This window comes from Emys orbicularis, chromosome 5 (assembly GCF_028017835.1).
Source record: "Emys orbicularis isolate rEmyOrb1 chromosome 5, rEmyOrb1.hap1, whole genome shotgun sequence".
In the NCBI taxonomy this organism is placed as follows: Eukaryota; Metazoa; Chordata; order Testudines; family Emydidae; genus Emys; species Emys orbicularis.
The window spans coordinates 10,659,486-10,680,150 of record NC_088687.1 but is presented as its reverse complement, the minus strand read 5'-3'; the positions used below and the strand labels follow the sequence as shown (position 1 = coordinate 10,680,150).

The following is a 20,665-nucleotide window of genomic DNA, read 5'->3' as shown; positions in this document are numbered from 1 at the left end:
CAGAAGAGAAGAGGGAAGTGGGATTTGATAGCAGCCTTCAACTATCTGAAGGAGGGTTCCAAAGAGGATGGAGCTAGGCTGTTCTCAGTGGTAGCAGATGACAGAACAAGGAGCAATGGTCTCAAGTTGCAGTGGGGGAGGTTTAGGTTGGATATTAGGAAACACTATTTCACTAGGAGGGTGGTGAAGCACTGGAATGAGTTACCTAGAGAGGTGATGGAATCTCCATCCTTAGAGGTTTTTAAGGCCCGGCTTGACAAAGCCCTGGCTGGGATGATTTAGTTGCTCCTGCTTTGAGCAGGGGATTGGACTAGATTACCCCCTGAGATCTCTTCCAACCCTAATCTTCTATGATTTTATGGATACAGACTATAATGAATATCTTGAATTTAAAATATATTTTTTTAGTTTTGTCCAGTTTTGCTAACACATCCAGAAAACCCTTCTCAAATGTCATATGTTCTGTTACATATGAGCACCAATACATGGAGTTAAAGAGAGAGTTTGTCAGTTTCTGAAATAGAGGAGATGCTTTCTGTTGAAGTCAGGTCCTACAAAGTGGTGACTTAGAACCATTGGCCTGAAACGTACCCACAGGGTCATGGACCATGGACGAAGGCATGACCACACCCCCCTCAGTTATTTTCTCTGCCTGCCATTGGACCAGGAGTGTAGAACCATTTCTTGTGGGGGCTTTGTGTATTTGGTATTGTGTTGTTTGTTTGTATTGTGTAGAAAGGTTTAATTTTAGCTAGTTATGACAGTTAACACATTTCAAGATGGCTATGGTGAGTGAGCTGTGTGTAGCCTCCTGTCAGGCTCTTGTTGGCCTGCCAGTCATATAGTTCAATTTGTCACATTGTGCATTATTCAGTTGTCCTCCCCCTTTGCCTGAATTTAGTTCAATCCAGTGGAGCTCCAATCCAAGGTGCACTCCTCACTCACTCTACCAAGCAGTGTGGGGAGCAAGCAGACTTGGCTCTGTAGATGCCACCAGGTCTCCCTCACATGGAGAGTTCTGAGGAGCTGTGGGAGAGGAAGAGAAAGGAGTCCTCCTCCCTCCCAGTAGTCAGGAGGAAGGGAGAAAGCCGAAGACTCAAGGTGAAAGGAGAAGTGGGAATAACAAGTCCCCAAGCCTCCCTAGTCTGTCGTGTAAAGGAAAACTTTGTGTATGTTCTTTGCTTATATATTTACTCAAGAGTCTCCTCACTTGTACCCTCTAGTTGATTTTTCTGTAATCCCTCAAACCGGTATTGAATTCTCCTGTACTGGGGTGTCAAACGTTTGGCACCCAGACCCTTTCTCTGGCCCACAGCTTCACCCTTCAGAAGGGTCAGACCTGCAGTTGCCGACTATAATTTGTCCTGCTTGGCATGGTAGATCCTCGCTCCTACTGAGTGCCCAAATTACCATACCTTTGAAATCATCCTCTTCCTGGGGAGACTGGCCAGGGGCTGCTCCCCTTCCTAGCAGCTGTGGACTTGGCCACAGCCATCCCACAGTGCAGCCGGATTATTGCAACTCACTGCACCTAAGAGTGGAGCTGCCAACCCTGAACATGGTCCTGTTGGTACAGAATGCAGATCCCTGCCTACCTAGGACACCATGGATGTGTCAGCCCATTGCTCTGCTCTCTGTGCTGGCTTTCTGTTGAACATGGACCATACACTTAATGCTGATATTCTAAACCTTCCATGGGATTGATCCTAGCTACCTGAGAGATTCTCTTTCCTCTCTATGAGCACCATCTCTTACAACAGAAACCTTCCTTAAGAGCAATGAACTGTACCGTTATGTGAGACATACGAGACACAACTTTCTCAGCCGCTGAGCCAAGATCCTTGGGCAAAGTAATTAGCATGACAAATGGTCTCAGAACAGACAGCAAAGGCACATTGTTTTAACGTATCCACTGTGCCACGCTGCCTCGCCCTTGGTTAATGTTTGCCATAATTAATTTAACAGACTTAGGGCTTGTCTACACATAAACCACTACAGCTGTAGTGCTTCTGTGAAGACACTCCCTGTGCCGAACGGGAGGGGTAATCCATCTCACCGGGAGGCAGTAGCCAGGTCGACAGAAGAATTCTGTCATCAACCTAGTGCTGTCTATACCGTGGTTAGGTTCGTTTAATTGCATTGGTGAGGGGTGTGGATTTTTCACACCTCTGAGCGACATAGTTATACTGACCTAATTTCCTAGTGTAGACCAGGCCGTAGTGAATTTGCTATCAATGAAATCTACTTATGTCCGTCTGCAAAGGGTATTGGAAAATCCATCATATATTCACCATTTCCTTTGTTGTGTTTCTAGTTTCTTTAACACCCTGCTACACTAATCAGAGGGAGTATAGCAGCATCAGCCATACTCTGAGCCAGTCTCGTCTCAACACAGGATGTGACCTGCAGTCTTCATGGCAGTTTGGTGAGATAAAACTGGTACACAATGAAGATCTGGAAAAAAAATTTGCTGCAAAGAGGTAGGTTATTGCAAAACGAATGGCAGTGAATTCACCATGGTGACTTTTCATGACATATCCCTTTGCTCTTAATATTCATTCATCATTTCTTTCCATTGCGAGACCAGCTTCTTCCAATGGCAAGTCAGGGATGCCAGCGCTACCATGGTGCTCACTTTACAAAGTGTCCTTCTGGGCATTCTGGGCATTTGCTTGCTGCGTAATACGACTTCCATTACTTTATTTTGTTTTAAATCTCATCCCCGCTTTTCCTGCCTCCTTTCTTTATCTATCTACATGTTCTTTATTTACAAGATCTTCAGGAGACTGTGAGCCAGGTTCTCTGTCCTGCTACATTCCCTTTGCAGAGTCTGGCCTTGTCTCCCACTCCTGATGATTCCTACGGGTGCTGCTGGCAGACCTAGAACTGTAATCTTCCTGGCAGCTCCAGGCACAGGGAGCATGTTGGTACAAAGGAATGGAGAGATGGTGCGACCGACGTGCACTGCCCCCTGGCTATCTGCAGACAGTCCCTTGGGCACCATCCATCAACAGTTGCAAATAAGAGCAGACCCCAGACTTCATTAACCTGTGCCAGGTAGAGGATCAGGGAGCCATAACTGGCTGTGACAGTTTTCCCTCCGCTGCAGCCCATCTCCTTAATCTTTGAACAGCATAGGCAAGTTATGCGATGTGACTATTCATTAATAATGTCCTTGGTTTTTGTAGTTTCATGCCAAACATTTAAAAGCATATAAAATAGAATTAAATCTACAAAATATCATCTATGATAGGGCAAAGCACATATCCATAACTGAGTAGAAGTTTCCAGTTTTTTCCTGTTACTTGATCAGGTAAATTGGTCTATCCACATGTGAGACTTCTGTTCACTGGCTGGAGGTGAGGATGAGATCAGCCCTGAGGGAGGGCAGGTCTCCTAGGGAATTACTGGGGATGGAAAACCGCTTTGCAGCACATCTGTGATTACCTTGGATATTATTATTTATTAACACAAGTTGGAAGGGGGTGAGACATTTCTTTGGTTTATGACGCTCATACATTTCAGCACTGCTATCACACACACGTACGTGCTAAACAGTTCTAGATCCACTATCGTGGTTGGGTGCTTACAAGTCAGAAGCATTAGAAAGGCACCATTCTGATGATGAAAAGTTTATTATATTAACGAACAAAAAGCTTTGTGAAGCTATTTATTACAAACACAGCATAACTGATGCAAACCCATAAAAGCAAGGAAATGAAAAGTTAGGCCACCTAACAGTGTGTGCCTTCTCCTCCTCCACCCCCAAGCACGTGCCTTACCATTACCGCAGTGCCCTATGCCACACACCATGCCCTGCAACTGGAACTCCGCCACTCTTCTACCCGTCTCCATGTGCCCCTTTATCGGGCTCCTCTCCCCATGCTAGCAGTTGTGGATGTTGGGGGTGGTAGTTGGTGGTTCTTCACAGGCCTCTCTGCCTGGCTCCCCGGAGCTTTGAAAAGCTGCATGTGTTGGGGTGTGTGTGAGGCTCTCATATGAGAGGGACGTCATTGTCCTACTCTAAGGGTTTGCGCCCCCTACATCTGCCTGAGCACCTGTGCCAGTGCTTCAGAGTGGAACTTGCCTTCATGTCTCAGCTACCGCTTGCCTTCATCTAGCTTGTCGTCATCAGAGTTTTCTTGTAGTTAGTTTGTGTGGCATAGCACAGAACGTGTTGTGCCTAGCTTGCTCTTGTACCAGGAGTTTTTGGCCCCCCACCTGGACCATGTCTGGTCCCAAGCCCCCTAAAGGCTTTGGAGATGTGCCTCCTGCCCACTGATTATACCAGACACCAGCACCCAATTCCAGTGCCTTGTATGTCTGGGCGAGACCTGCTTCACTGCATGTTTTCAGCTGCTTGACTCTGTGCCTGTACCGACTTCTCCAATCTGCTTCTGGGTACCTTTGACCCCTTCAAAAACGAATCCAGAGGGTCTGTTGATTTGATTCTTCCCCACAGTAAGTGATGCAGACCCAGAGGCAGTATCACAGTTCAGTTAAGGACAAACCCATCTTGTCTCACCCTACAGTGTGCTGGTTCCTTAAGGGTTTGGTAAATGTGTTCGTCCCCTACCCCCACCCCCATTAAGGAGCCCATGTCTTAATAGGACTTTAATCTTGCGCTGACATGCCTTTCTTGAGCGGGTATTGATCAAAAATATCCTTCCTGGCAGCTGTTACATCTGCTAGGAGGGATAGTGAGCTCAGTGCTTGGATGGGTACTCCACCTTACAGTTGCTCCACAAGGACAAAGTCACCACGAGGCCACATCGAGGCTTCATGCCTAAGGTGCTTTCAGATTTCCACCTATCTCAATGCATTTCTCTGCCCATGTTGTTTTCCAGATCCCATTTCCTCCCGGGGCAACTTGCCTCTCTACCCTAGATGTAAAGAAGGTGCACTGCTTTTATCTGGAAAAGACCAGGCCCTTTAGCAATTCTGGTTGTTGGTTCTTCAAACATGTGCCATTGTGGATGCCACTAGCTGCATGTTTACCTCGTGTGCAAGACTGGAGTTTGTCAGACTAAATGTGTCCGTCAAGGCTGCACGCGTGCCTTATGCAACTTCATGCTCCTGTACAAGGGCAGAACACCTGTTACCCTCTCTCAGTTCCCCTTTTCTGCCTCTGGCAGTGAATGGAACCTGCTGCAGGTCCCACCTGCTGTTTCTTAGCATTGGCTAAATGTCCTACAAACCTTTAGAACTCTTCTGAATTGACATACACCCTCCACAGTGTATGTTGACCCATCTGGATTGAGAATTGATGGTTAGAAACACCTACAGATGGCTACGTAGCTTGACAGGCTCTAAACCTGTCGGCTTCAAGCCTTGTCCATCATGTGATGGACTAATTTCCCTGAAAGATGGAAACAGCAGGTGTCTCTTTTGTTTAGGAGAGACTCATCTACTGAGCACCTTTTCGGTGTGCCAGTCATTCTCCACAAGTATGTGAGATACCTAACACACGAGTCTAAAGCTCCATCTCCTAGAGCTATCCATGAAGATCTCAACAGACCCTGAGGACACAAGCTCCGGAGTCCTGCTCGTGGACAAGCCAGCCTCATCCAGTTCCCTGTCTAGCAAACAAGAGACACTGAAAACCAGTGCAGACAAGGCCGTACCGAAACTAGGATCTGGCATTGGCACCCCCAGCACCAAAACCAACCCCAGCATCATCTGCACCGAAGCTGGCACTGAGACCTCTGTACTGAAGTCCAGCACTGAGAATGCTGCTCTGAGTACGGAGGTGGAGCTCAGTCCTCCCATAAGGACAGACATCATAAAGCCTCTAGAGAGAAATCCACCAAGCTCTGCATGATGTTGAGGGCTGGTGATAAGGAACAGCCTATGGCACACAGACTCCTCTGACTCCAGCTCCAGTGACATACCTCTTGACATTGACACCTACTTTGGAGGATGTGCTTCTGGGAAAACCAGGGCAATCGTCAACGCTGAAGCACCTACAGGTTCTAGTACAGACCCCGGGACCAAGAGCACTAAATCCCTTGGTGCTGCCCACAGATGAGGTCTTCCACCTCACTGCCACTGGGGTATAAATTCATGTCTTCTCTCTTTAGGCAGTGGTCAACTACATAGAGGGACCTGTCCATGTGCCCTACAGGGCTCTGCCATTGCCAGCTTGTCTGGAATGGCACTGGACTGACCACTATCAAACGAGCCAGCTATATTCCTACAACATGCCACCCTGGCCTTATTGGGTGTACTGGCGTCCTCCATCCTGCATCGAGAAGCAGGTCTCCACCACACTCAAGAAAGGAAAGAGGTTACTCTCACCATTGGTGTCACTGGCCAGACCACCTCTGCCGGAGTGCCAGGGGTAGAGCAACACCAACGTCCTGTACCACCACCAAAGGACCTCTTGTCTTTGTCACTTGATGAAGCATCAGGAGCCACATCAGATGCAGCCACTTTGCCCCGTTCCGCTGGATGTGGTCTGACATGATGTCAGACAGACAGATGTTAGAGATCATCACCCATGGCTACCCCATCCAATGCACTCATTACCCCTTACCCACACCCCTGGCCTGTCCTGCTTCTGGGACCCTGACAGCTTGTTACAAGTGGAAGTTACTGGAGAAGGAGGGGCCTGTTTTTGTCCCAGCAGAGAGTTGGGGGGGGGGGGTATTTTCAGTAGGGAGACATGGAACACAGGGTGTACTCACATCATGGGGGTTAGCTAATGGTGGAAAGTGACTGGGTTAATTTTCTGGGTGACGAGGAAGGGAGCAAAGTATCGATAGTCAAGTTTGCAGGAGGGAAGGGAGGTGTCCAGGTGTTTTGTCTCCAATGGCGATGGGAGGGTTAGCCTGGCGGTGGTGGTCAGCAAATTGCTTGTAGTCTGCCTTGGCAGTGTCCAGCTGGGCTCTTAGCTTCTCCTGAACATGATGGTGGTGGTCAACCAGGTCAGAGGCAGCAGGAACGTGGGAAGTTAAGGGGAGGGATGGGTAGAACCAGGAATGGAGATGGTAGTTGGAGAAAAAGGGACTCCGCTGAGTGGACTTAGGCTCTGAGTTTTTGTAGGTGAACTCTGCAAAGGATAGAAGTTGGACCCAGTCATCCTGGTGGAATTTGATAAAACACCACAGGTACTACTCTAAAACTTAATTTACTCATTCCGACTGCCCATCCATTTGGGGATGATAGGCAGTGGAGAGACATAGGTCAACATTTAAGAGGCAGAAGAGTTCATCTCCCACTTTTGGCAGGAACTGTGGTCCGCAGTCTCATGTGCTATTAGGAGGTGTAGCGGGGTGATCACCCCGCTCCGGCCCTGGCAGGGTACAAGCAGCCCTGGGGAGGGCTGCAGTGGTAACACCAGCCCTGGAAAGGGATGCAGCTCTGAAAGCTGGGCTGATTGGGAAGCAGCCACAGCTGTAGCTGACTTAATGAGGGCCCAGCTGGCCCTTATAAGAGGTCTCCCTCTAGCTGAGGAGGGAGATGGACCTAGTTGCCTGAGTGCTAAAGGGTACTGGAGTGAAGCAGGGCTGGGGAAAGGCCAGAGGAGTTGGGGAGCTCTGAGCCAGCAACTCCCCAGCTGCAGGGCCTTGTACAAGGCCCCTGGAGGTACTGGGTTGCAGGGAAAGGCAGCAGGTCAAAACCTCCCTTGCCTATGATGACTGGCTTATACAGACTGCAGTCGGCCCCAGTGAAAGGGGGCTAGATGGTGACTGGCAGTAGCCCACGACTGAGGCAAGGTGGGGATAGAGGGTTGGGGGTTCCCCTGGGTGGGGAGACCCTGAGACTGCAGGGGTATTGCCAGGGGGCAGCACCCCAAAGACAAGGGGCACTGGGTCCTGGGAAGGACACGGGTGCCAGCGGCAGCTGGACACCGGCCTGCAGAGGGCGCTCTGGAGGCTGGAAACGCTAATTCCCTGAGATGACCAGCAGGAGGCACCGCAGGGGTGAGTCCCTCACCGTCACACGAGGTAACCCAGGAAGCTTGAAAACATGGTTAAAAAAAAAAATAGACAGCCTGTGACCTGTGCAGTGGGAATCTTGTGACAGGGCACGAAGTGGGACATCTTGGAGAGGAAGTCTACGACCACTAATATGGCAATGTGGTTCTTAGAGTTAGGGAATTCTACAATAAAATCCATTGATAGAGAGTCCCAGGGTCAGGAAGGAGTAGGTGGTGGGACCACGGCCTTAGTATGGGGGACCTTCATGCAGCAGCTTACTTTGCATGAGTCGATGTATCACCTCACAGAGGCGTGCAGTCTGGACCACCAGAAATGGCACATGATCAGTGTCATGGTCTTCCAGTGTCCAAAATGGTTGGCCAGAAGTGAGTTGTGGCATAGTCAGAGGATTGCAATACAAGGTGGGCCTTTGGGGCATTAACATGCCTGTGAAACAGAAGTACCCCATTCTTGACCGAGAAACCTGGGTCAGGCTCAGCATTGGGCGATGTCTGTTTAGTCACCAATTGGTCACTTGGCAGGGAGAATTTTATAAGGGCTAACATCCCTGTTCACTAATATGTTGATGAAATGGTGGGGCTTCAGCATGGTGGAAGGTTCTGATGGTCCTTTTTTGCCATCAAGGTACTCCCCCTTGCAGGAGAGTATGTTGGGTTTGCCATTCTGACCTCCAGGTCAATAAAGCAGCGTAAACTCAAAGCGTGAAAAAAAACACAGACCATCAGATGTGGCGCGGGTTGAGGGCCTTCCTAGATCGCAGGCGCATTAAGATTTTTTTTTTTTTGTGGTCAGTGAATACTTGAACAGGAAAACGCACATCCTCCAAATGGTAATGCCATTCCTCAAAGGCGGCCTTGATGGCCAGCAGCTCTTTGTCACAGCTTCAATAGCTCCACTCCATAGGACTTAGGTTTCTGGAGTAGAATGAGCCTGGATGGAGAATGGTTGGTGACCCCTGCGGTTGCGATAGTGCTGCCCCCATGGCATAATTGGAAACATCTGCGGACAACGAAGAGCTTGGATGGATTCGGATGCCTCAATATAGGTGCAGAGGTGAAGGTCTTTTTCAGTTGCTTGAAAGCCTAGTGGATCTCCATTGTCCAGATAAAGGCATAATTCTTACGGAGGAGTTGGGGTAATTGGGGCCACTACTCAGGAGAATTCCTTGATGAACCCCAGGCGAAATTTGGAAATCCCAGGAAGCACTGGATGTCACGGACAGTCCTTGGCGGGGCCCAGTCCACAGTGGCAGTGACTTTCTACGGATCCATGCTGATCCTGTCTGGTGAGATAATATAACCTAGGAAATAGATGGTGGTGTAGTCAAATTTGCATTTTCAAATTTGCATATAGGCCATTTTTCCTGAGGTGTTCCAGCGCTTGTCAGACAGGCTGGTCATACAGAGTCTGGTTCTCCAAGAAGATGAGGATGTTGTTTAGGTAGATAAAACAAATTGGTCTAGGATATCCTGGAAGATATCATTCACAAAACACAGGAATGTGGCTGGGGTATTGGAAAGGCCAAAGGGCATAACCAGGTACTCATAGTGACCATACCTGGGGTGGAAGGCTATCTTCCACTCATTGCCCTCCTGTATGTGGACCAAGCTGTATGCACTGCGCAGGTTGAGCTTGCTGAAGATGTTTGCTCCGCTGACCTGTTCTAGGAGCTTGTTGATCAGTGGAAAAGGTTATTTGTTCCTGATGATAATCAACACAGAGGCACAGCGTCCTGTCCTTCTTTTTAACAAACAGGATGGGGGACCCCAGAAGTTGATTTGGATGGCTGAATCAAGTTTTTAGCCAAATTTTCATCCAGGTAATCCCGTAGGGCCTTGAGCTCAGGTTCTGATGAAGGATAAATGCATCCAAAGAGGATCTTTGTCCCCTGGCTGCAGGTCTATAGGGCAAACATAGGATCAGTGTGGGAATAAGACATCAGCCTTCATTTTATCGAACACATCTGCAAGATCTTTGTACTTGTTCGGGATTGATGAACCAGTCTCTTTGGAGGCTGAGGTAGTACCGAGCAGGTAGGACACCTTCCCAGTGCAGATTCGAGCTTCTCCCTGCTGGGTCTTCCCTCGGCATTGCAGCTGGCAAAATCCAGAATTAAACCATATCTTCCTCACTGCCCATGAAATGTTTGGGTTGTGGAGGGAGAGCCAGGGGAGGCCCAATATGACCTGAAAGTGCGATGAAAGGATCGGGTTGAATTTCATAGTTTATTGGTGGTCCCCAGCCCTGATCTGGAGAGGGGCTATCTCATAGGCAACTGGCCAGGAGGTCAGCATATTGCCATCAGTAGTTTCCGCTTGCTGTGGGACAAGCTTCTTCTGGATGGGCAAGTGGTTCTGAAGGCTCTGGAATAGGGAAGCCATCTCTGGGGCTGCAGTACCCAGGTACTCCATCAAGGCTGGGGCAGGAACAGGGATTGGATCAGGAGCCGGCTGGGAGTCTGATACACTGCAAGGCAGCAGGAGGGTTCCTGGCCGGGTTGTGCTGCTGAGTGTGGCTGCGGGTTTGCAAAGTGGTCCCTAAAAACAGAAATATCAAGTAGGAGTAGAGAGCTTCTATTATTTCTGTATTTGGCACTGGTGCGACTACTGATAGAATAATGTGTCCATTTCTGGTGCCCACAATTCAAGAAGGATATTTATAAATTGGAGAGGGGTCAAAGAAGAGCCATGAGAATGATCAAAGCTTTGATGAATTGTACAGTCGATTGCTTGACTACACTTTGGTTCATTATAAAATAGATTCAAGAGACCAAATAATATCAGTCAGGTTTATTGCTAAAAGTCAATAATAGTATAGTACAGGAAGAAAGTTTCAAACTCTACCAGTTTCTGAGAAGCCATCTTGTGCAGCATTGTTAAATTCACCTTACACAGAAGGTGTTCTTCTGAAGTTACACTCCTAAAGCTATTACTTTTATACCCATCCTGTTTACAACCAAAAGGGTACGTGTGTGTATTCTGAAACTAGATATAACCAGCTTTCTACCTTGTTTTTCTGGTACCATGGTTATATCTCTCATCTCTTTCTGAGCACATGCATTGCAGATACCAAGGGGTATAAAGCCATTTCCTAGGTTTGTGCCAGGTAGATTAACCATATATTTTGTCATCTTCCTTTGGGACATTCCAATACTGGCCTGTGAGAGTAACTCCCTGCTTTGCTGCTATGGTAAAACACCCATATGCCCTAGCCTGACAGTTTTCCTATCTACTTAAGCAAAAGCTTACTTCAGCTAAAGCAAGATGTTATGGGATACTTAGCATAAGTGAACAGAATTGTGGCAAAGTATAATACATTAAGTTAATATAACTTCCTGACACTTATATTAATACTATGCACATAATACCTCTTAATGTGGTGTATACTATGCCTAACATATATGAATTGGTTAACAGGCCCCTGCTTGTTGCTTTAATTATATCAGGGTGACACCCTGCATTTGGATGCCTAAATAATAGAGTCTGAACTGACTCTGATTTTTGTTGTTGTTTTGCAAGATCATGAGAGATCCTTCTTCAGGCTAGAAAACCTGCCACTCACAAGGACTACAATCAGAAATGGAATAGATTTCTCTTCCTTGGCACCTACTAAGGGGGATTGTTCCAGAGTCGTCCTCTATTTCTCCTGTCCTGGACTATTTACTATACCTCAAGGAAGCCGCCTGCCTCTGCTTCCCTTTAGATCCATTTAGCTGCAATTTCTGCATACCATTTTCCTGTGCAAACCTCTGGTGATGTTTTCCACTCCACAGCCACACAGTTCTTTAAAGGCCTTAACAATGCGTTTCCCTCTGTGAGAGCGCCTGTTCCTCTGTGAGACTTGAGCTTGGTGCTAGCAAAACTGAGGGAACCTCCTTTGAATTATGGGAGGAGTGTGGTGTGGTTTACCTACCTGTTTTATAAAACCGCCTTCCCCATACCCACTGTATTGGCTGTGAGGGCCAGGGAATTGCTGGCAGTGTACCCAGTCATCTAGTAATGATAAGGTATCCCTACATTCTTACCTGAAATGCATTCCAAAGGGAGTGACAGATTTCCACATTAAGTAGGTCAACTCCCTCCTGGGTTTCTTCTCAAAACCTCACTGGGAAACCTAGCTGCACACTATGGACATGAAAAGAGCACTCTGTTTCTGCTTAGCGAGAACTGAGCCCTTCTGGAAGTGCAATAGACTGTAGTTGTGGAAACAGGAAGAAGAGTAAAGGTCAGACTCTTTCCTTGCAGAGGTTGGACAAATGGGTCACCTTATCTATTTGTATATGTTGTTATTGAGCCAGAATCCCCTTAGCAACAGGAATCAGCGCCTATTTCACATGGGCTCCTGCCACTTCAATGGCATTTTTCAGGCTTATGCCTGTCCATAGGGGAGATTTGTAGAGCAGCAGCCACTTGGCGTTGTGTTACAGCTTCCCTAAGCACCAATCATTAGCCCTGGCCTATTGTTCACATGCTAGATTTGGGTAGGCAGTGCTGCAGTCTCTGCTTAACTGGAGAACCTCTTGGCCCGTGTCCGTTCTACATGGTGTGGCTGGCTCATCTCCAACAGGTGGGAATGCACAGGCCCTTTCAAAGGAGAGGCTCCTTTGGTAACGGTTGTTGTCTGAGAATCCCCTCGATGCACTCACACCCCTTGCCCTCCCTCCTTTTGTCCTCTGAGTTCTTGTCACACTCGGAGACTCTGCAGTTGAGAATCATAGAACCATAGGGTTAGAAGGGACCACAAGCGTCATCTAGTCTAAACCCCTGCCAAGATGCAGGATTTGTTGTGTCTAAGCCATCCAAGACAGAGGGCTCTGTCCAGCCTCCTTTTGAAAACCTCCAGTGAAGGAGCTGCCCAGCCTTCCCACAGCAGTTGGTTCTGTTGTCCTACTGTTCTTACAGTTAGGAAGTTTTTCCCGAGTTTAGGAGAAGGAACTGAGGCAGTTGGGGCTGCACATCTTCATATAGACTCAGAGGTCTAGTCTAAGCCTCACCAGGGAGCGATCATGCAGGCCACATGGACACAGCTTGGGTAGTGGTTCTGTGAGCTTGATGCCGGGGGCGCCAAATCCCACGAATGGCCATGTGCAGAGGTATCTCTTGAAGAACAAGTTACCAGCAAGTGTCGTTTATTTACAGCGAGAGACTCAAGGAGCACAGTCTGTTTAGTTTCTCCAAGAGACGGTTAAGAGATGAGTTAATTGTGGTCTGTACGTACCTGCATGAGGAGAAGAGGGCTCTTTAATCTAGCAGGCAAAGGCATAAAAAAAATCCAGTACCTGGAAGCTGATGCTAGGCAAAGTCAAACAGGAAATAGGGTGCCAGTTTTGGTAACAGTTGAGGTAATTGACCACTGAAAAATTTACCAAGGGGTGTGGTGGCTTCTTCATCCCTTGAAATCTTTAAAACAAGATCTCGGGTCAAATTCCTCCCGATAATCAGCGTGACTCCCATTGTCACCAATTATGCCACTGTGACTACAGAGGAGTGCTGTCTTATCATTGTCCTGGCTCCCTGAACTTCGGTAACCTTTCTCAGCACCTTGGGATCTGTTCACTTGTTCCCCTTCACATGCTTCACCCTCAGGGTTTTGCATTGCAGACACCATCCTGGCAGCAGAGGACTCTAAAAATCTACCAATAGGACTTTTCAGTGTGGCAGAAGGGTCACTCTTGGCTGTGAGCAGAACTGTACAGAGCCAAGCCTCCCAAAGGGGAGGGCAAAGCAGGGCCAATAGGACCCTGGGATATCTATAATATTTACTTGTATTATCTATGCACGTCTTTGAAACCTGATGGCTGTGTTAGCTGTCAAAGTGTGTAACCTCTTTTTATTTCATTGCTAGGGCCAAGATGCGTGAGGAAGGAAGGCAAGGCAGAGAACTTGAGGAACATTTTTGCTTTTTGGTGCTGCCTTGGGATGAGGTCTCAAAAATTTACCAGAGTGGAATACATACCAGCGAGTCTGCAATGAAGGAATTGGGAAATCCCCTCCTTGGAGTTTATTTATTCAGACATGTTGATGTTGCTTTGAACTATGCAAACAGATTGATCAGTGCAGAAAACATCCTAGTTTTCAAGGTAAGTGCCATGTACAGAGTTAGGGGGAACATTTTCAAAAGTGCACAAGTGCTCTAGGCGCCTGTAACAGGCAGGGCCGGCTCCAGCTTTTCTGCCGTCCAAAGCGGCCCCCCCCAAAAAAAAGCCGATCGGCGGCAGCTCAGTCGCGCCGCTTCATTCTTCGGCGGCGGATCCTTCACTCCCTGTCTTCCTCTTCAGCGGCACTTTGGAAGAGGAAGAGAGGGACTGAGGGACCCGCCGCCGAAGACCCAGAGGTACCGCCCCGATACCGGACGGAGTGCCGCCTCTTTGTATTGGCCACCCCAAGCACCTGCTTCCTTCGCTGGTGCCTGGAGCCGGCCCTGGTAACAGGGCAGGCTCCTCTCCCACCTTGGGGTCCCTCACACACAGTCTTGGACGCCTCTTGATTGTCAACACCTGAGTGAGTTTTTATTTGTTACCACCGTCACAGTCCCCATGAAGAACTTCTAACTACCGTATCCTTCCGCTACCGTCACGATCCCCACGAAGCACTGCCACCTTCCGCGTCCTTTTGCCACTGTCAGAGTCCCCAGGCAACACTTCTACCTGCGATGTCCTTCCGCTACTGTCAGTCCTGTGCAGCACGTCTGCCTGCAGTGTTCCTCTGCCACCATCATCGCCTCTATGTAACACTTCTACCTGCAGTGTCCTCCTGACACCAACCCAGTCGCTGTGCAGCACTTCCACCTGCAGCGTCCGTTTGCCCCCGTCACAGTTCCCATGCAGCGTGTCTGCCTGCAGTGTCCTTCCACCCTCAGTCTGTCCGCAGCTTTCTGCTTGAAGAGGAAGCAGTCTCACCAGCCAGAGACCTGGCTTCCCCTGGGATTTGCTAGTCTTCTGTCCTCCCCTTGGGCTTCCTTCTTAGGCTTTTTAACTACCTTCTCAACTGATTAGATAATTAACTCCTTAGCTCATCAGCCCACAGTCTGATTATAGTCTTCTGCTCCTCAATTAGGGCTTCTCTGGGGGAACTAGTTGGTGTCTAGTGACCAGGGTGCTGGGTCAGCTGCTGGCTCTCAGCACTCAGTCACAGAGCCTAAATCCTCTTTTCAAAAGTTACTGAGAAGCCTCATTGACTTTTAGTGGGAGTTAGGCTCCTAAGTGCCTGAGTTGCTTCTGAAAAGGAGACTTGGGTTCCTAGGTCACATAAGCACTTTTGAAGGTTCTACCCCGGGGAATACTCTTTCAAGCTAATTGCTTTGTGGTGCTCATGAGTCATTTGCCTCTTATTTAAGCAATGTTATTTGGAAACTGGTGCACTGTTAGTGATATATCCCTTGTATTTTGTACATTCCACAAAGTATGTAAACAGGAGAGGTTATGGAGATTATTTAAAATAAGAACAGGTGTGCAGGTAGTACCATTTCTAAGTATCTAGCTATGCTGACAACAGAAGCCTTAAAAACTGTTTCATTTTTTTAATACTTCTATTTCCTTAGACAGTTATTATTTCTTGGAAGCCGTTCCCTTTTGTTGTGTTCCTAATTTTCCTGCTTTCCTCTGGAAGTGGGTAGTGTACATTTGCTTTAACCTAAACTATAATAGATTGATTTTGGCACATCCTTGTTGAAATTTTTTGCTTTATTTGAACAGGTTCTCTTTGGAAAGGTAAAAAAAATTCAGCCTCCTATGGGTAAAAAGAAAGTTGCTCTGGATCCTACCCCAAACTTCGATTGCCACATGTCTAGAATTGCTCCTACACTTAAAGATCCAGTTGATCTGCAGGCCATTGGCTCATCGGTACGTTGACCCTTTTATTTCACTTGATTTGTTTATACATGATCTAAATAGAATTGTATAGATCATCTTTCCTTGTTCCCACCCTGGAAGCACAATATGAGAATAAAATGGTAGGGCCAGATTCACTGGTACTCTGTCTGCTTTGTGCCACTCAAAGTAACTGTAAAGTCAGCTTGACTGGATGGTTAAGATGGGTTTACAGCCTGCTTTGTGTCACTGGAGTAGTGCAACGGAGCAGGAACATACCAATAAACGTGACCTCCAGATTCTTAGGAATGGTCTGACGCATTAGATTACATAAATAATAAATCCCTGTATAAAAAAGTGTGGTGATCTGTGTCATGGCTCCATAGGATCGGTGTTATGCCCCCAGCTTGGGACAGTCTCTACGAAGAACCCCTTCAGTGTGCCAGCCCCCTTTTGTTGCGATCTGAAATGTCAGGAATTTGGTCACCACACACACTCTCACTCTCTCTCTCTCTCTCTCTCTCTCTCTCTCTCTCTCTCTCTCTCTCTTTCTGTCCCTCTGTCTCAGCACCCCACCCCCAGTCCAGACTCCTGGGTGGGTTCACAACCTCCATTTGTCTTAGGTGGGGGCTTCCTGATTTGTTCATCCTGACAGTTGTTAGTTCAACGGCTCAGGAGGTGAGTGCCCCCTCGCACTCACACCATTCTTGTGTTTTGCTTACAAAATGCTATGCTTTTCCATTGGGTAGTGTGAGCGTCTTTGTGTTTAAGGAGTAAATATACTTTACAAAGTGAATCATGTAGTATGTATTCTGTGAGTTGTTTCATAAAACCTTTGTGATTGGTTTGGCGTTTTTCACTGGTGTTTTTCAGTAGTTTTGGAACGTTAGGGAAAAAAATGTCAACAGCTTGAATGTTGATGTGGTCTTTGCAAAGCTGAAGAAACCTTGTTTTTTGCCTCTTGATGTCTGTAAGCTCAAGTTCCCAACATGGAAAGCTTGATTGCTGATGGCAGTGACTTCAGCTCAAAGAGTAAGCAGGCTGTAGGCTTTAGATCAGTGGTTTTCAACCTTTTTTCATTTGCCTACCCCTAAAAAATTTCAAATGGAGGTGCAGAACCCTTTGGAAATTTTAGGCATAGTCTGCAGAGTCCAGGTTGAAAACCACTCTTCTATGGTAACAACAATCTTTCGCTGGACCCTTTAAATATAGTCTGCGGACTCCCGGGGTCCGTGGAACCCAGGTTGAAAACTACTGCTTTAAATAGTGACTGCATGACTCTTAGTTCAATACTTACAAAAAACTGTTAAAAACATTATTTGGGTTGCAAAGTCAAGCATTCAAAATTTAGAAAATGCCAGTTTTATGCTTGTCCATCGAAGTGCCTCTGTTTTCACACCCTACGCACTATTGTAATAATCTTTGTACAAAATATGCACTGTGATGTATCATTTGAAAACTAACAGTTCACTGATCATTAATATTCTTGTGTGATGTATGTACACGGCAGTTATTAAGAGTTAAGGATAGATGCTAGAATTATGACTGAAGTGTTTAAACCGGGCATGTTGGGGGAGTTGATAAACAGGTCTGTACTAGACAAAGGAATCTGTATTTGATTCTCTGATCAGCCTGATTGTCAGGCAAAGATAATGAAGGTCTGTATGTACATGTAAGCAGTAAAGAGGATCATCAAGGCAACCGGGGGAAACTAAGGCATAGCTGGATAGTGCTGTAGTCCAGAAACTGCTGATGCGATGAAGACTCTGGCACAGCTGGGAAAGCTGTGGGCCAGAACTCCACTGAGAGCAGGGTGGTAAGAGCTGAGTAAACACATTCAGGGGTGACAACTCTTCGGTGGCTTGGGTGACCCAGATGATGTGAAGCAACCACTGGCAGAAGTATGGATGTTAAAGGAGGTGGAAAGGTGCCCCTTAATCTGGGTTTAGGATGGTCACTTCGGACATAATTAAACATATTGAGGAGTTGGAGAACAGTGGGTTCTAACTTGCTGCTCTGGGTCAGCCAGTGGTTAACCCTTCTGCAGCTTTGTGAGAGGGGAGGTGTGACACTAAATACCCCTGTACCCCACCCTACACTCTATTGTAATAATCTTTTTGTACAAAATATGCCTTGTGAGCTATAGTCTGAAAATCAATAATTCACTGAGCATTAATATTCTTGTGTGAAGTGTGTACGCGGTGGGTATTAAACATTATAGAGAGATGCTACAATTATGACCGAAGTGTGTTTAAACCAAGTGTGTCAGTGGTGTTGGTAAACAGGTCTGCACTAGACACCTCCGAGTACTTTGAAAGACAATGAGAATGTAAATGCGTATCACATAAACAGACCCATCTCGCTAATAAGAGAGTGGAGAAAAACTTCTTGCTAACAAGTGGAGGAGAAGGCAGCAACATCTACCAGGAGAGAGAAGCTTGGTCTGGGTTTTACTTTTCAAACAATCTATTGCAAAGATTTACCGGGGTATCAAGACAATCGGGCTGAACCTCAAGTGTTAAACAATTGAATCAAGTGATTGTTTACAATATTACTATATTAGAAAAGTGTATAGAGTGAGGGCTTTTCTGAAAGCAAATGACACCCTGGTGATTAATATCATTGTGATATATATGAGGAAATGCGTATACTTAATGATGATATGTTTTAAAGTCTGTGGCCAAAGAGGAAGAAACAGGTTCCCTCCTAGACAGGAGGGAAGGTAGCTATTTTCCTGTCTCCTATGTAAATTAAGCATGGTAGAATCAAAACAATAGAAGTCTCATTTACATACAGGGGAATTGGAAATCCACAGGAAGAAAAGAACAACATGAGGTCATCCTACCTCTTGAAACAAAGTCACTGAACTTTGGAAGATATAAGCAAAGTTTTAGTTGGGGATTGGTCCTGCTTTGAGCAGGGGGTTGGACTAGATGACCTCCTGAGGTCCCTTCCAACCCTGATATTCTATGAAAGACAGGAGCCATCCTGGGCATCCATCCCTAGACAGAAACAAGGGAACAGAGCTCTTGCAAGCTGAGAAAGATGGGTCCTTCAGCCAAGGGGAGGTTGGCACCATTTTTGATGGCAATTGGCTATTCTGGAATGGGTCAGTCTCAGTTTTTCCTACTGAAGCTGTTGGACTTTGTACAAAATACTTGAATATTCATTGGGCCAGAGAGAGAGACAGTCTCTGCAAACTGAATATAGGAGAGAAACCATCTTGAACAAAGCCTGTACCTTGTTAGATTAAGCTTTAGACTTTTAGTTGTGTGTTTTCACTTTAATTTGCTTGTATCCATTTCTAACTTTATCTCTTATACTTGAACTCACTTCAAATCCCATCTTCTTTTGTAAATAAATGTGTTTTACTATTAATCTAAACCAGTGATTTTCAACCTTTTTTCATTTGTGGACCCCTAAAAATTTTCAAATGGAGGTGTTGACCCCTTTGGAGATCTTAGTTTGCAGACCACCAGGGGTCTGTGGACCACAGGTTGAAAACCACTGATCTAAACCATCAATGCTGTGTTTGAATTGAAGTGAAGGTTAACACCAGTTAATATGGCAAGATGGTGGATTTTGTCTTTAGAGGAACAAACAAACCTTATTGTATCTCTGAACTGTCCAAGGGAGAACTGGACATTGCAAAGCACATGGTTTTGGGAAAACTTGGGACTGGGAATGTGTTCAGGTCACCCTGCAGGTAGTAACCAAGGCTGGTGGAAGCCAGACTGCGGCTGTAGCCAGCCTGCAGGGGTCAGAGCTGCTGAACCAGGTCTATCTAAGCCCACAGACACTCAGGGTGTGACCTGCATGCTGGCAGGCTGGTTGTGAGTCTTCCAGCTTGGGCACTACAGCAGCAAAGCATTGTGAGGCACTCAGGGTTACAGGGTAGGTGGTGACACAACCCCTCACTGGTCTGGATTGCCCCTGCCCCTCTAACTCGGTGACACACTGCGACCTAAATTCTGTCCCCTTGTGGATCCATCCTGTGCACTGAATGAGGAATAGTATGTGAATGTGTAATTAAAGATGATAATACTTATGCCCAAAGGGGCAGAATGATGGTGGCACAGGCAACCTTAAATCTGCCATTTTCTAACTTTCAGCTGCCTGGCTTTGCAACCCGTTTTCCAATTCTTTTTTTTTTTTTAAAAGAAGGAAAAAGGTAAAAACAAATTATATTGCATGCAACTGTAACAAGAACTTCATGAGCAGAGTTTGAATCTTCAGCACAGACTTCTGTGCCTTGATCGACATGACTACAATAGCTGGCAGCAGGAGAATGCTGCTACCCTGGAGGGTGTGATGTCTCCTGGGGCAGGGAAGATGTCGCGAAGAGCCCGGCCTGGCTCTTTTTCCCTTCTCTGCTCCTTGCTCCAGCATCTCACCTGGTTCCTAGTGCAGTGGGTGGTGATGGGAGGTGACGCTGCTGCTCTGGCATTAGCATGGGCCCGGCTGTAGAATGTTTGGGTGGTGTTATTATTTTGGCAGGCTGCCAACAATTTTCTGAGGAATGCAAGCAATAGAAGGGAAATGGTGATTTTTTTTTAAACTGTTTATAATTTAACTAAACCTGAACATGGGAAAAGCGAAAGATACGTCTCTAGCTCTAGGGCATTCCCTGCCAAATATCTCCACAAGTTAGATGTTAAGGGTCACTTAGTTTTCATCGGGAGTGGATTAAAAGCCTTAGAATATCCACTCAAAAATTTTCATTTGAAACTAATATAACAGGTCAAATTAAACAACCCAACACAAAACAGCGACAGACCCTATTAATTCTGCTATTGAAGCCTGATCTGCCAGCACCTGAAGGTGGAAAATTTATCCAGTGGAGGTTAGAGTGGTTCCTCTTGCCCCCTCCTTTACTACCGGCCTGAAGCTGGATGACAGCCCCAAAAGTGGGTGA

The 20,665-nt window shown here is 46.7% G+C and overlaps 1 protein-coding gene across 1 annotated transcript in view; it reads left to right on the top strand.

Moving 5' to 3' along the window:
- The window catches only part of TEX15 (testis expressed 15, meiosis and synapsis associated), a 62,119-nt gene that overhangs the window by 1,643 nt on the left and 39,811 nt on the right, over nt 1–20,665 (top strand). Inside the window, exons 2-4 of the mRNA XM_065405791.1 lie at nt 2,315–2,480; nt 13,788–14,022; nt 15,637–15,783. Coding sequence (XP_065261863.1) covers nt 2,315–2,480; nt 13,788–14,022; nt 15,637–15,783 — 548 coding nt within the window. The remainder of the gene's footprint in view (nt 1–2,314; nt 2,481–13,787; nt 14,023–15,636; nt 15,784–20,665) is intronic.